The 14,253-nt window shown below is 53.8% G+C and overlaps 1 protein-coding gene across 1 annotated transcript in view; it reads right to left on the bottom strand.

Moving 5' to 3' along the window:
- The window catches only part of SLCO2A1 (solute carrier organic anion transporter family, member 2A1), an 83,678-nt gene extending 77,710 nt beyond the window's left edge, over window positions 1-5,968 (bottom strand). Inside the window, exon 1 of the mRNA XM_005863670.2 lies at window positions 5,917-5,968. Coding sequence (XP_005863732.1) covers window positions 5,917-5,968 — 52 coding nt within the window. The remainder of the gene's footprint in view (window positions 1-5,916) is intronic.
- Between the last annotated feature and the right edge of the window lie 8,285 nt (window positions 5,969-14,253).

Here is a 14,253-nt window from a genome sequence, read left to right as displayed (position 1 = left end):
CAGACGCTGTCAACTGTCAGCTCAGCCAGGGCTGGCCCGGAGTACTGCGGGGGAGATGGGGGAGGGGGTGGGTGGGCAAACAGACGCCCCCACGGACCTCCTTCTCCGGGCTGGAATAAAGCCCCTTCTTGGGGCTTTATTTTCCCCCCACGTTATTTTTCTGCCAGGATTCCCAGTGCAGCGAAGAGAAAGGTGAGGCCTTTCCAGAGAAAAATAAGGAAGTTCTATTGAAAGCAGCTGCAGTAAGGAATCCAGTTCTGGAGGTATTTTTCCAGCTCCCCCATTCCAGGAGTTCCCTGCAGAGCAGTCCTGCAAGCCCGCCCTACTCTCAGGAAAGGCAGGAGCCCACCCTCAACACCCAGGAAGCTCTGGCTACAACACAGGCCGCATGGACCTCATAGATTTCTTGTTCCTACCCAAGGCCTGATGCCGTTCTGGGCCTGGTCTGGGCTGACCCGTGTCCTGGGGCTTCTATTTCCTGTCCACCGTGCCGTTGTGTCCTGTGGTCCAAGGATCCTGGACACAACAGCATGCAGTGCTAAAGGAAAAACCACTGGACCGCGGGCAGACTGGCCCCTTCAGCCTCCCACAGAGTACAGGGCCTCCGGAGCGCCTTTCCAGGGCCCTGCCCCAGCCCCAGAGCCAGAGCAGGCATGAAACCCCAGGTCACCAGGCTGCCCCCTTAGGGAACTTGGAACACCAGGACGACGGCCACCACGGAGCACTCAAAGCATGCTGGGCACTGGGCTGTGGCGCCCACGGTGGATTGTGCCAGGCATTCTGCTGGGCACCCCCGTGTGTGGTTCCACAGAACCCCAGCATTAGCCCAAGTGTTATAGGTACTATGACAGTCTGGATTTTGCAGGCGACAATGATAGGGAGGTCAACTTAAAAAAAAAAAAAGTGACTGAAAGACACACAGCTACCGAGTGATGGAGCTGGAACCTGAACCCAGCTTCGTCTGACTCCAAAGCCCAGGCGTGAGCACTGTGCCGTTTGAAAAGTTATCTATTCCAGCAGCCTCATTTCACAAGTGAAACCAAGCGGAGAACAGAGAAGGCCAAGGTCACAGGTTGCCATGGCTGGAGCCTCTTCCTCATGCCCCGAAGCCTTGCCAGGGCCCTGTGATCAAATCCCAGGCAGGGGCAGCTTCTCCAGCCCTCAACTCGTCCTGCTCCATTAACCTTGCCCTTCTCCCGCGGCCAGGTCCAGCATCGTCTTCAAAGGAAAGGCCAGAAGTGCTCACAGATGGTTATTCTGCCTTCATCAGCCTTTATTTTACCAGGTGGAGTTCAGCTCAATGTAATGGGAACCTAACCAATGTGGCTTCAATGAGATTTCTTTGTCTCTCATAACAAGAAGCCTCCTAGTGGCTAATCTAGGGGTCATGACTGGGGCCCCTTCAGGATTCCTTAATGTACGGCTCATCCTCACGGCTGGCTCATCATCACAAGATGGCTGCTCCACCTCCTGCCTCCTCGCCTAACTCCACGGAGGAAGTGAAAGACAGAACTAGGCGCGGGCTGTGCTCACATCAGGGAAGCCACTCTCTCCCAGGCATGCTAATCTGCTGTTCAGTACGTCTTCTTGGCCCAAACTGGGGCAGCAGGAAGGCTCCCTGGAGGAGGTGACTCTCAAGCTGAGCCTAAGGACTAGAAGGATTGGGAGGAATAGGGTGAAGGAAGGTAAATCTGCTCCGTGGTTTCAGTCTGGCTGGAGCATGAGACCCAGGGCCAGTGGTCCCCTGGCTGCCCTCTGCGAAGGAGGCTGAGGAGCATAGTTAACACTATTGCTGCCTCCTGAACAGAACGGGGGCTCTCTTAGGGAAAAGAGAAGAAAGTCTATTGTGAAAGAAGGTCGGGTGTCTGCACATAGACTCACCCATTTCCCTAAAGGCACCTCGGGGTCTGCTTCCAAAACCCTCCCCAGATGCTTTGATTTCAGCAAATCTTCCTGAGCACCTTAGAAAGCAACCACAAGGGCAATTGCGGATTTCTAAGGCTCGGTGGTGGTCTTGGTGGGGAGAGAGAAGGAAAGGCATCAGTGTGATGTAGGAAGAGAGCTGCTGTGCACAACTGCCGTGGTATCACAGAGGAAGGGCCCTAACGCATCCTGGGGCGGCAGGAAGGCTTCCTGGAGGAGGTGACTCTCAAGCTGAGTCCTAAGGACTAGAAGGATCGGGAGGAATAAGGTGAAGGAAAGTAAATCTGCTCCCTGGGGAGCCATTGAAGACTTCTGACCTGGGGTGGCCTGGCCTGATTTGCATTTCGCAGAGCCCTCTCTGGCATTTGGGTAAGGGTGCAAAGGGGCAGTCTGTGGAAGGAAACCCAGAAGCTAAGATGAAGGCCTGTTGTGCAGCAGCAAAGGAGAGAGCGAGGAAGGCACTGAGATGTTGAAAGGAGAGGACTGTGTTAGCGAGGGAGACATGAGGGATGGTTCTCAGGATCTGACTTGGGCAACTGCACTGGTGATGCCAACCCCTGGCAGAAGGAGCTCAGGAGGAGCAGCAGCTATTGGGGGAATGAACGGAGTTCCCCTGGGCTCGGTTTGAGTTCAGGCTGCCTGGGGTACATGCAGGTCAAGCAAGATGCTCAGCAGGCAGGTGAGCATGTGGGTCCCCTGGGCTCGGTTTGAGTTCAGGCTGCCTGGGGTACGTGCAGGTCAAGATGCTCAGTGGGCAGGTGAGCATGTGGGCCCAGGGCTCCGGTGTATACTGGGCTAGACATAGGAACTTGGACATCCCACCCAGAGGCGGTGGGTAAGCCTTGAGAACAGACAAGTCTCTCAGCGAGAATGTGTAGATGCAAAGCCACAGCAACATCCAGGGGTGGCACAGGGGATGGGGCCAGCAAAGGAGACAGAGAGAAGCGTCCACTGTGGAGGGAAGTACAGCAGCCGAGGGTGGCGTTTCAAAGAGAAGGAGCACATCTAGGTTGCTGAGGAGGGAAGATGAGATCCAAGGACGACCATCGGGCTGGCAACAGCTGTCATTGAGAACCTTGGCAAGGGTGTTTCCAGTGGGTGATGTGTGCGAAGGCCAGCTTATGATGGTTGAAGGGAAAGAGCAGGCAGAAGCCAGCAGAAACTTTTGGGGGTGGGGGTGGGGGTAGGGGGCGTTTGCAGAGGGAAAGAGAGAGGGAGATGCAGAGCAGCTTCTGGCTCTCCTCTCTGCCAAATTGTGTCCAGTTATCCCAGGCCTCATGCTGGACCTCTGGGCTTCTGCTCATGCTGTGCCCCGGCCTGTGCTGCCTGCCTCAGGTGCTTGGCTTCTACCCTTCAAGAGCAGCTCCTGTTACTGCTAGTACCTGTGTCTGGGCCCCTTAACAAGAGTAGAAACATGTCTGGCAGTGGCATAGACCTGTTGCACACATTATCCCCATTTTGCAGATGAATAAACAGGTTCAGGGCTAGTCCCCAGCACACAGTCCCTGCCTGTCTCTCTTCCACGGTGACCCAGGGCCCCACCTGTACCCCTACCATCCCCACACCTCCCTCTCAGGACCTGAAGCTCACTTTGAGCCCCGCCCTGAGAAAATGCAGTGAGGGGAGGAGGGGTGGTACAGCACCAGGGTGGCCTGCCTCCTGGGACCCCAGCCCCTCTGCATTTCACCTGGGGTCTCTCAAACCTTGGCACAGGGCACGGCACCCAGAGAGGAGATTTCCATTTTCCTCCGGGAAAGACTACTCAAGGCCTGGCTGTGCGTCCTGTCCCAGCTCCAGGTCTCACCCAGAGCAGGTCATTCACGGCTTTGGCAGGAGGTGACCGGGGGCAGGAAAAGGAGAAATCCCAACAGGCCTGGCCTTGCACCTCTCCCACGGCTGCTCTCTCAGCGGCCTCCTCCCTGTGGGTGAGGAGCCCAGCCTGGCCCTGTCCTCTGCACTCCACCCGCCCGCCCAGTTTAGGTCATCCCGAGGTGCTATCACAGCCTGTCCTCTTGTGCTGGCTCATCACCAGCCCTGCTCCCTAATCGTAATCATAATGGGCCACTCCTAGAGAGCTCAGACTCCGCCTCCGCGCAGATCCTGCTGGGCCCTGAGGCACGCATTCAGCGAGCACCTACGTTGTTGTCCTTGGCCACGTGCAGGCCTGGGACCCGCTGGATCCTGTCATCTGGGTGCTGCCAAGTAAACAGAAAATCCGTGCTTTGTCTCTTTGCCACGGTGTTTGTTTCCAAACGTCGTTAATCTTTATATTATACTCTTTCAAAAGTAACTCTGACCCTAGCTGGTTTGGCTCAGTGGATGGAGAGTCAGCCTGTGGACTAAAAGGTCCCGGATTTGATTCTGGGTTCGATTCCGGTCAAGGGCACAGGCCCACGTTGCGGGCTCCATCCCCAGTAGGGGGTGTGCAGGAGACAGCCCATCAGTGATTCTCTCTCATCATTGATGTTTCTATCTCTCTCTCCCTCTCCCTTCCTCTCTGAATCAATAAAAAATAAAAATTTAAAAAAACCACGTGTTTTAACTCTCCTGGGAGAGATAAAATATTTCCTCATTACACCATACCACTATTTAAATGCTGCTGAATTTTCTTTTTCTTTTTTCTTTTTGAATTCTTTCCCCTAAGCATGTCTTTACTAGAAAAATCACAGGATACCACTTGTCTCCTCCTTTTTCACAATAAGCATTCTTCCATGTTGAGAGGGGCTCTTTGAATGGTGACGTGGGCCACCGGGAGTTATTTAAGCCTCTGCTCCTATTGAATGTTGGAGATATCTCTTCTGTATTTGACAAACAGTGACTTGATAGTTAACTCTTTGCAAAAGGTTCTTTGGCTTACAACTAACCGATGGCCAGCAGTGTGATCTGAATGCCTCTAGAAATTCTCCTCTGTGATATTCAAAATGATTCCTTATGCTGGATTTTCACCACTTAGGTCTCTTCTTCCTCACCAGTGACACCTGCCTGGTGCCTGTAGAGGGAGCCCAGCACCCCAGGGGGAATGGTGTGGCTCTTCCAGCCGTAGAGCCCCCCCAGGCACTGAGGTCTCTCTTGTCCCCAGGAGCCCAGACAAAGCCCTGGCCCTCAGACAGCCAATGAGGGGCTGACCCAAGGATGCCATGGGGTGTGGCTGCCTTGATACAAACCCCAGTCCTTCACCCCCAGTTCTGGAGAAGGAACTCAGCACCCAGGACTGTAGGTAAGAGGCCTTGTGTGGGCACCTTCTGGGAGAGAGCTGGGTTCCTCACCTGTGTACAAGGCATTGGACTCCATGGTCCAAGCGGGGGTTATCCTTGTTCCCTCCCTGCGCTAAGTCACTAGCTGTGTGACCTAGGGCAAGTCACTTAATCTCTCTGTGCAGCAGTTGCCTCTTAGAACTGTGTGAGGAGTGCATTGGACTCACAAATCCTCATAATGGTCACCATTATTGCTGTTGTTTCTGCTAATTCAGCAGTACTTCCTTGTTCCCTCCTCAGCTGTTCCCTGCTTTTCTCCTTAGGAGGCCTGCTTTCTCCATAAGAACATCTCCCCAAAGGCTTCTGCTTGGTGGGCCCTGGGAAACCCTTCATCCAAGCCCCCTCTACAGAAGCTGAATCTGGGGGCAGTGGGGCTGTCCCCTGTCATCCCAGGCCAGAGGTGGGGAAGGCATAAAGGGTGCCATGGAGTGGCAGAAGGCAGGGGCCAAGTTAGAACCCATCCCTAAGGACGCTTAGCTGGAGCCCCATCCTCCCCTGGTGTCGGGGATGGAGCTGGGGATCCAGGAGGGCAACTTTAGGATTCGCCTCCTCGCAGGCCCCGCCCTCTATGTGCGCAGCTCTGGAATTCTACCCTCTTCCCTGGGAGCCCAGGTCCATGGCTGCAGCATGGACACACACACACACACACACACACACACACACCACTGACAGGCTTCCTGAAAGCCTTCTTAGCATTTCCTGCTCAGAGGTGCCCCTCCCACCCTCACCTCTCCCTTACCTTGCTCATAGAGGTGCTTGAGCATCTCTTTCATTTTCGAAGGCTTTCCCATGGCCTGTATTCCTTTGCTAATCACTCTGGGGTACCTGCCTCCTGCCCTGTACCCTCTCCCTGGTCCTGAATCTAGGTCTGGGCTCCTGCTCCCACCTGACACACCCCCTGGCTTCTGGAAGGAATCTCCTCTTTCCTCAGTCTTGCGTCTCACCCCTTTTCTCCTCCTTCACGTGCCCAGGCCTGTGGCCTCCTCACCACTTTATCACTCTGTTTTCTTCCATTCACCCTCAGCGCCCACTCCTCGGCTCCCAACGGTGTTGTGAGGCCTGTTTCTCTCTCCCTCGGGGAAGGGAATGGGTGGCCTGCCCTGCTGTGCACACACCCTCCCTGTGCTGTTTGGACTGACCCCATATCAGGTGGATTGTGAGCCTTCAGGGCAGGGACCAAGTACAAACACAGGTGCAGCTAGAACAGCTGTGGGCAAACTATGGCCCGCGGGCCGGATCCGGCCCATTTGAAATGAATAAAACTAAAAAAAAAAAGAAAAGACCGTACCCTTTTATGTAATGATGTTTACTTTGAATTTATATTAGTTCACACAAACACTCCATCCATGCTTTTGTTCCGGCCCTCCGGTCCAGTTTAAGAACCCATTGTGGCCCTCGAGTCAAAAAGTTTGCCCACCCCTGAGCTAGAAGGATACCACCTGCAGGAGACAAGGCCTGCCTCTCCCCACCTTGGGTGTGAGGGGCCCATGGGGATGCACTTATGACACCTATACTTTATTTCCCAATTGAACAAAGGTTGGGAGGAGGATGCTGGGACCTTCCCAGCTCCCTGACCAGACCAGCAGCCGGTGGTTACTCTAATAATGACCTATTTGGCATCCCTGTCCTCTCCCTGTGTCCGCCCCCAGCTGTCTCACCCCGCAACCCCATCAGCTCTGCTTTCTCATTGGGGACTACAACGCTCTGTGGGGCCCTGGGCCTGGGGTCCCTAACACACCCTGGGCTGTGTCGCTGTGCGCTGAGTCACCTGATGAGGTTACTGGGAGTCAGGCCTCCTCCCAGTTCATGGGTCACAGGGAGGAGCACCTGGGGGTGTGGCCCCACTGCTGTGGATTCAGGTGGAGAGTGCTCACGGCTTCCCCGCACAGCCAGCAGGAGAGGAGGCTGAGGAGGGTGACTGGGGAGGATTCCGACCTGCGGCTGGGGAGACCAAAGCTCTCTCACACCTGTGTGCACCACCCAGGGCTGCTGGCCTCTCCAGCTCTGAGACCCTCCCTCCGGCCCTGGTGTTAGGTATAAATGGTCCACGGAGGGGACATCTGCTGTTGGCCCCTCCCTGAGTCTGTCCCATTGCTGGTGAAAGCGCCTGACCTTCCTTTGGGGTACCATGTCCCTGCTCTCAGGTGTTGAGGTTAGGTGGGTTGACATCACTGGGGTGGGAGGGCACAGAGCCAGGCCACTCGGCCCTTTGCCACAGCAGTCGGACGGGGTGCTCTCTCCCAGTGCTGCCAGCAGTGCGGGCACCTCCTTCAGTGTCGGGGTCCAGAGCATTCAGGGGAGAATCTGCCCCAGGAGACCTGTGACCATGTCCTTCTGGCTCTGGGTCCCATCGGGCCTCTGCCTCTGGAGTTGGCAATCCTATGAACCAATGGGTTCTCTTTATGGTTTGAGTTTGTTGAGCTGGACTTCCTGCTGTTGCTGGCATTTGAAGAGCTCTGAGGAATCCAATAGACCCGTGGTCGGCAAACTGCGGCTCACGAGCCACATGCGGCTCTTTGGCCCCTTGAGTGTGGCTCTTCCTAAGCCTTAGGAGTACCCTAATTAAGTTAATAACAATGTACCTACCTATATAGTTTAAGTTTAAAAAATTTGGCTCTCAAAAGAAATTTCAATCGTTGTACTGTTGATATTTGGCTCTGTTGACTAACGAGTTTGCCGACCACTGCAATAGACCAAGGTTGGGATGGCACCAGGCAATTCCCAGAGTGGCTTCAGAGGAGGGACCTCCCTGCACCTCGCAGCTGCCATCCAAGCTGGTCTGGTGGTTATTACCCCATTTCGAAGAAGAAACACTAAGGCTGGGAGGTCAGGGGCTCGCCCGTCCTGTGAGTGGTTCGTGTGGCCTGGCACCCAGGTCTTCGGAACACAGACCTTGTCCCTGTGCTGGGGTCAGGCCCTGGGGACATGGTGCCCAGCACCACGGGGAGACGGCCGGGCTGCAAAGGGCTCTGAGAACATGTGGAGAAACAGCTCCGTGGGTGTACACGGCCCCTGGAAATCATGCTCATAAAAAATCTGTAATAATGAGAAAAACACTTATGTCATGAAGTCAAATAAAAAATCAGACAGATTTATGGATTACACACACATACATAAAATACTTGTAATTATGTTTTTCAAAATGTTGATGCATAGAATTTTTTAAAAAAAATATTAATAACAATGATGGGACTATGAGGGTTTTTAAAAAAAATCTCATTTTTCAACATCTTTCTAATTTTTATGATAAATATTGCTTTATAATATAACAAATGTTATAAACTTGGTAAAAAAAAAAAAAGAAGAAGAAGAAGAAGGAAGAAATCACTTGGTCATGGAGCCATTTTCCATAAGGACCACTTTCAGAATGGAAACCAAATCAGCCCCTAGTCTGGATGGGAGTCAGGGACGCTGCTCCTGGTCCAGCCTGCCTTAAACTCTGCCGAATTCACACTCACCCGGTACCCTCCCACCAGAGCTCGGATGCTTGGAGCACTCCAATCAGACAGCCTGACCCACTGCTGCTCCCAGGGGTCCCCTCACTGAGAACACAGCCCTTGTGCTGCGTGCTCCATCCTCACCACAGCCTGCAGGGAGCGCCAGTCATTCTGCCCCTCTCGAGGGCAGGAAGTGCGGGGGGCAGCGGCGGGGAGGGGGGTGGGGAGGACTGAGGTTCAGGGAGCCTGAGAACTTCCCTCCATCGCAGGGCAGAGCTGGAAGTTGAGCTACTAACCTGTCTGATTCCAAAGACCTAGCCATTGGCCTGCTGGGACACTGCCTCTATTCCAAACATTCCTGGGTGACTCATTTATTTGTCCCTTTCACAAATATTTACCGAGCACCTGCTGCGCACATGACTTGATTCTTGCTCACAGAGGAGACAGGGAGAAGCTATGCTGCATGCCCAGCAGCTCAGAACACAGCTCAGCATCTCAAAGGGGAGCACGCCACCCTGGTAGGCGCACAGGACCATCCCGAGGGTGGTGGGCAGAATTCATCTCCATTCAATTTATAGCTATTTTCTGTATCACAATGTAAAAATAAATCCTCATCTGAGGACATGCTTATTAATTTTAGAGAGAGAGAGAGAGAGAAACATTGATCCGTTGCCTCTTGTTCACAATCCAACTGGGTATTGAACTCACAACCTAAGTATGTGCCCTGACTGGGAATCAAACCCACCACTTTTGGTGTAAGGGACAACACTCCAACCAACTGAGCCACCCATCCAGGGATGTCTCATAATTTTTCATTTCTATTTTTATGTATTTATAATATGCATGATATAGTAACATCCACATAAACCATATGATACATCTTTGATTGGTGTGTAATCAGGAAAGACCCACAAATTTTATTCGAGTCTATATATATGAAACTATATATCAGGATGATCAGAAACGCGTGTAGAGAGGATGGGATCTGCATTAAGATTGGGGGGAGAGGGAGGCCTTATCCAGGCAGAAAGACGGAAGAGGGCATTGAGGACAACAAGAGAACATGGCCAGCCAGTGTTTCATTTGGGAATATGCCCAGCATAACTATAACTCAGGGCATGGGACGGAGCCCCTCCGCCCCTGCCTCCTTCCCAGCCTCGGAGCCTGCAGAGTATCAGCGAGCCCTGCCAAGCCGTTGGGTCCTTGTGGTTCCAGCCTGTGCCCACCCAGTTCAGCAGCCAGGCCCCCACCCTGGCCTGGCCTGGGACATGGCTCAAGCTCAAGGCCTGGATCCAGATCCTCTGCCTCCTCCTGCCAGGCCACTCTGTGCTTTCTCCCCAGACCCACTGCTCCCCCTGCCCTGTGCCTTCTAGGCCCTCCCAGCCCCCACCTCCTCAGCCTCTGTCCCCTCTGCTCCCTCCACCTGCGTCTCGGCTGGAAATGGCAGCACTGGAGGGCCCACTCCCTGTGCCCTTCTGAGCCAGGCTGCTCCTTCCACACCCAGGACCAGGCTGGGGCTGGGGTGGGGGTGGGGTGCCTGGCTGGAGGTGGTCTCCTGGGTTCCTGAGGGCACTTCCCTGCCTCTGCTCCTTGAGCCCTTCCTCTCCGGAGGCTCAGACATCCAGCCCAGCCCCCCTCAGCCCCTTCCTCATTTCTGTCATCCATCCCTCTGCGGTCCCACCTCTCATTCTTCCAGGCTGCTGCTCTGACCCTGAGCTTTTCCTGTCGGCCTCCACCCACACCACATGATCACCCTCCCGTCCCCACACCCTCAGTCCTTGACCTCTTCCACTTTGGAGGCCTTTACCTCCCGGATGGACACATTGGTCACCTGTGCCCACCCGGGAGCCGCTCACCTCTGGCCTCCTCCAGGAGCCGCTCCACCTCTGGCCCGCCCACCTGCTGCTCTGGCCTCATTCCAACCTTGCACTTCACAGACACACGGTGCTTTAAAGCCTCCAGTTCTCCGTCTGTCCCCACCTACTTCCACTTCCTTTCAGCCTGGAACTCAGAGAATTCCGTGGAGGGGCTGCGCCCCTCTTCTTGTCTGAGAGCGACCACCCCCTTGGGCTGTGCCCTGGGCCCATCCCCTTTCACTTTGGGGGGGTGGGGGGAAGTCATTTGCTCCTTCACATTTCCTCCCTCCCCAGCATCTTCAACGCGTTTTGAACCTCTGCCTTCGGCAAACTTGCTTATGTTTCCAGGTTTCTCCACCGCAATAACAGCCACTCTTCACCCTTGGCTTCCTCTCGCCACGGTTCTGTTTTTTGTCCTCTTTTATGGTCAAACTTCCTGAGATTGTCTCTGTTTTGCTCACTTACCATTTGCGGCTCGCACCACTGCACGCCGGCGTGGAGACTTCACATCACAGTGGAGTTGCCCTGCACAAGCTCACCGAGGGCCCTTTTAATATACCCCCTGGACACCGGGGTTCTGCTCCTGGTGGGCGCTCCGCTACAGCTCGCTCCTTCTCCCGGGGGAGCCCCCTGCCTCTCAGTCTACACACCGCCCTCCTGCTTCTCCTGCCCCCACTCTGCCTGCTTCTCTGCTGGCGCTGTTTCTGCCGCTCACCAGGGTGAGGACCAGCACTGCCCGGCATGGCCGCACTCGCCTCTCCACCTGCGCTCAGTGCTGACCCTCCTCATCCCGCTCAGCGTCCCACTCAACAGCCTTAGCAGCACCTGCTGCTGCCAGGACTCTCGCCCAGGGGCCTCCGGACCGCGCGCCTGGACAGCCCACAGCTGTCTGGAATGGAGCTGAGTGCACCTCCTTTCTCCCCAAACTGCCTCATGCTGTTCTCACATGTAGAGATCATGTGACAATACTGGCCTGGTGCGGGGAGATCACAGGAGGGGTCCTTGTAGAGCAGTGGTTCTCACCTGTGGGTGTCATTGGAAACAGACCCCCGGGCCCTGACCTGGAGCCTGGGGTGGGGCTGAGAATTGGTGTTTCCAACAAGTTCCCAGGCGCCGCTGCTGCTGGCCTGGGCACCACACCTTGAGAACACGGTTTTAGAGGCCAGTGCTCAGCAGGCTCAGACAGACACGGGCCATTGCCACGCGGGGGCTCCGTGACGATGGCGAGTCACTTGACATTGGCTTATTCATGTGCCTGGACTCATTCTTGGCTCCTTTTCCAACTCACTCTTGGTCGTTGTTTCTATGGCCAGAGAGCAGAAGATACGCATTAATGATCATTACAGTGTGCGAGGCGCAGGTAGCTGGCAGAGATGCCACCAGGGGGGGCTGCACCTGCTCCCGGGTTAGATGCAGACCTTCCTTTCTGACCATTGCTTTTTCTCTATGCCCCATCCATGTTTTTTTTAATGAATTAAATTTTTTAAAAAATATGTTTTTATTGATTTCAGAGAGAAAGGGAGAGGGAGAGAGAGATAGAAACATCAATGATGAGAGAGAATCATTGGTCGCCTGCCTCCTACACGGCCCCTACTGGGGATCGAGCCAAACTGGCCAGGGCCCATGTGTGTTTTAAAAGGACACAGAGCCATGCTTCTGTAAAGGCCTAAAAATGTTATCAATTGCACTTGGAATACTCTCTCAGTTTCCTCTAGCACCCCTGAGCCTCCGCCCCAGCACCCACATTCGGGGCCGAGAGTCAAAAGGACTATCCACACCGGGCAGAGGCCAGCCCTGGAGAGGAAATAGAGTGAACATTTGCTGATGTAGGAGCGTGAGGACTGCCGAACAGTGAGGCCAGCCAGGCTCCCAGGGGCAGAGCCTCAGAGCCTCAGAGCCTCAGAGCCACCCTGACTCCGTCCTCTCTACCTTCTGCCCGTTTGAGGGACTAAATAAACGGCCTTAACCTTGAGCCCCCTGCCAAATGTCTGCCCTGCTTCCCACAGCCTACAGGGGCTGATCATATCTGCACAGGAAGAAAGGGGCTCATTCTCAGAGGCCTGACGCATGTGTGTTCTTGAGCGTATGAAGCTGCTGGGGCAGGGGTTGAATTTCTTTGGATGGAGCCTAAAAATACTTGATATTTTCTTTAGTAAATACTGTAATAAAATGGTACTCATTTTTTTTTTACCGAGTCTCCCATCTGATTCAACCATTCAAAACAGCCACACTTTCACAAACCCATGGCACAGTTCTGGATCATTGCTTGGCACTCAAGAGATGCTTAATGCCCTGGCCAGGTGGCTCAGTGAGTTGGAGCATCATCCTGTACACATCATCCTGTACATCATCCTGGTTGTGGGTTCGATTTCCAGTCAGGGCACATATGGGAGGCAACGAATGATGTTTCTCACATTGAGGTTTCTCTCTCTCTCAAATCAATAAAAACATATCCTTCGGCCCTGGCCAGGGTTGCTCAGTGGTTGAGCATCGACCTATGAACCAGGGGGTCACAGTTGGATTCCCTGGACATGCCCAGGGTTGCAGGCTCAATCCCCAGGAAGGGGCGTACAGAAGGCAGCCGATCAATGATTCTCATCATTGATGTTTCTAGCTCTCTCTCTTCTTTCCTCTCTGAAATCAATAAAAATGTACTTGGGGGAAAAAAACATCCTTGGGTAAGGATTAAAAAAATGGTGCTCAATAAATATTTGTTGAATAAATGAATGCATTTATTCCGGGGTAATCTATGCGTTCCAGATTTAATGTGTTCCTGGCTACTCTTATCTAAACTGAGTTTTTCCTGTTTCTTGTAATCCTTCCCCTTTTAAAGTTCTCAGATGGGACAAAAACAACAACTCCTCTTCCAGCCTGCAGCTGGCGGCGGGGGAACAATGGAGCGGTCCCTCAGCAACGCACAAATGAACTTCCGGGGAAGGCCATGGGCTGCCTGTCCACTCAGCCAACCCAGCCTCCCCTCCATTGGCCCCACCCCACCTTCCGATGGCCCTTCACTTGGATGTAAGGGCTGCCTCCCCTTCTCCAGAGGCTTAAAGCTCCAGGAACCCAAGGGTGGGTGTCCTCTGATTATGGTGAGAGGGTTCTCCCCCGCTATAGATATCCCCTCAGGAGATGCGGGGCCTCAAAGGAGGACTAAAAGACAAAGAGGGACGATGGGTGGGGGTCAGAGTCAATAAATGGCAGATAAAATATAAAATAAAAACACACACACTGGTTTAGTCAGCAATGTGTAAAACAAACCTGCAGTGGAGCCAAGAGTTGGGAAGATGTGCTCACAGCTCTGCTTCTTGTCACGCCCGGCTCACCTTGCCGACCAGGCTCTCAGGGCCGATGCACACCAGTGTAGCAGAGGTCCTTCCCTGAAGGAGGTCACGGGCTCGCTGTGCAGGTACAGCCATCGTACTGAAGCTGGATAAATAGTGTGATGGTGTGGCAGAGGTTAAAGACATCCTTCTATAGCGTACCATGGCATAATAAATGGTTATTGTTGAGTTCGGTGTCACATTTCTCTAGTTCTGAATACATTTGCAAAAAATGTATAACCATTGACAAAAATGCTAAAGTTTGTGTGCCTAAAATCATGGCAACCGCCCTTCCTTCCTTTCTTTGGGCAATATTGTCCCAGGTCCCTGGCCATGGGAGGATCCCCACCTGTTACCCCAGCAGATGACTGTTGTCCCCAGCCAGGCAGGGCACAGCTCCTGCTAGAGAGGGTGTGGCCCCCGGGCACAGCCCCAGGTTTCCCTCTCTGAGCTCAGATGC

The sequence above is a fragment of the Myotis brandtii genome, unplaced genomic scaffold, assembly GCF_000412655.1.
Source record: "Myotis brandtii unplaced genomic scaffold, ASM41265v1 scaffold18, whole genome shotgun sequence".
In the NCBI taxonomy this organism is placed as follows: Eukaryota; Metazoa; Chordata; class Mammalia; order Chiroptera; family Vespertilionidae; genus Myotis; species Myotis brandtii.
Note: the sequence above shows the minus strand (reverse complement) of the source record. Positions and strands in the feature narration are given on the sequence as shown.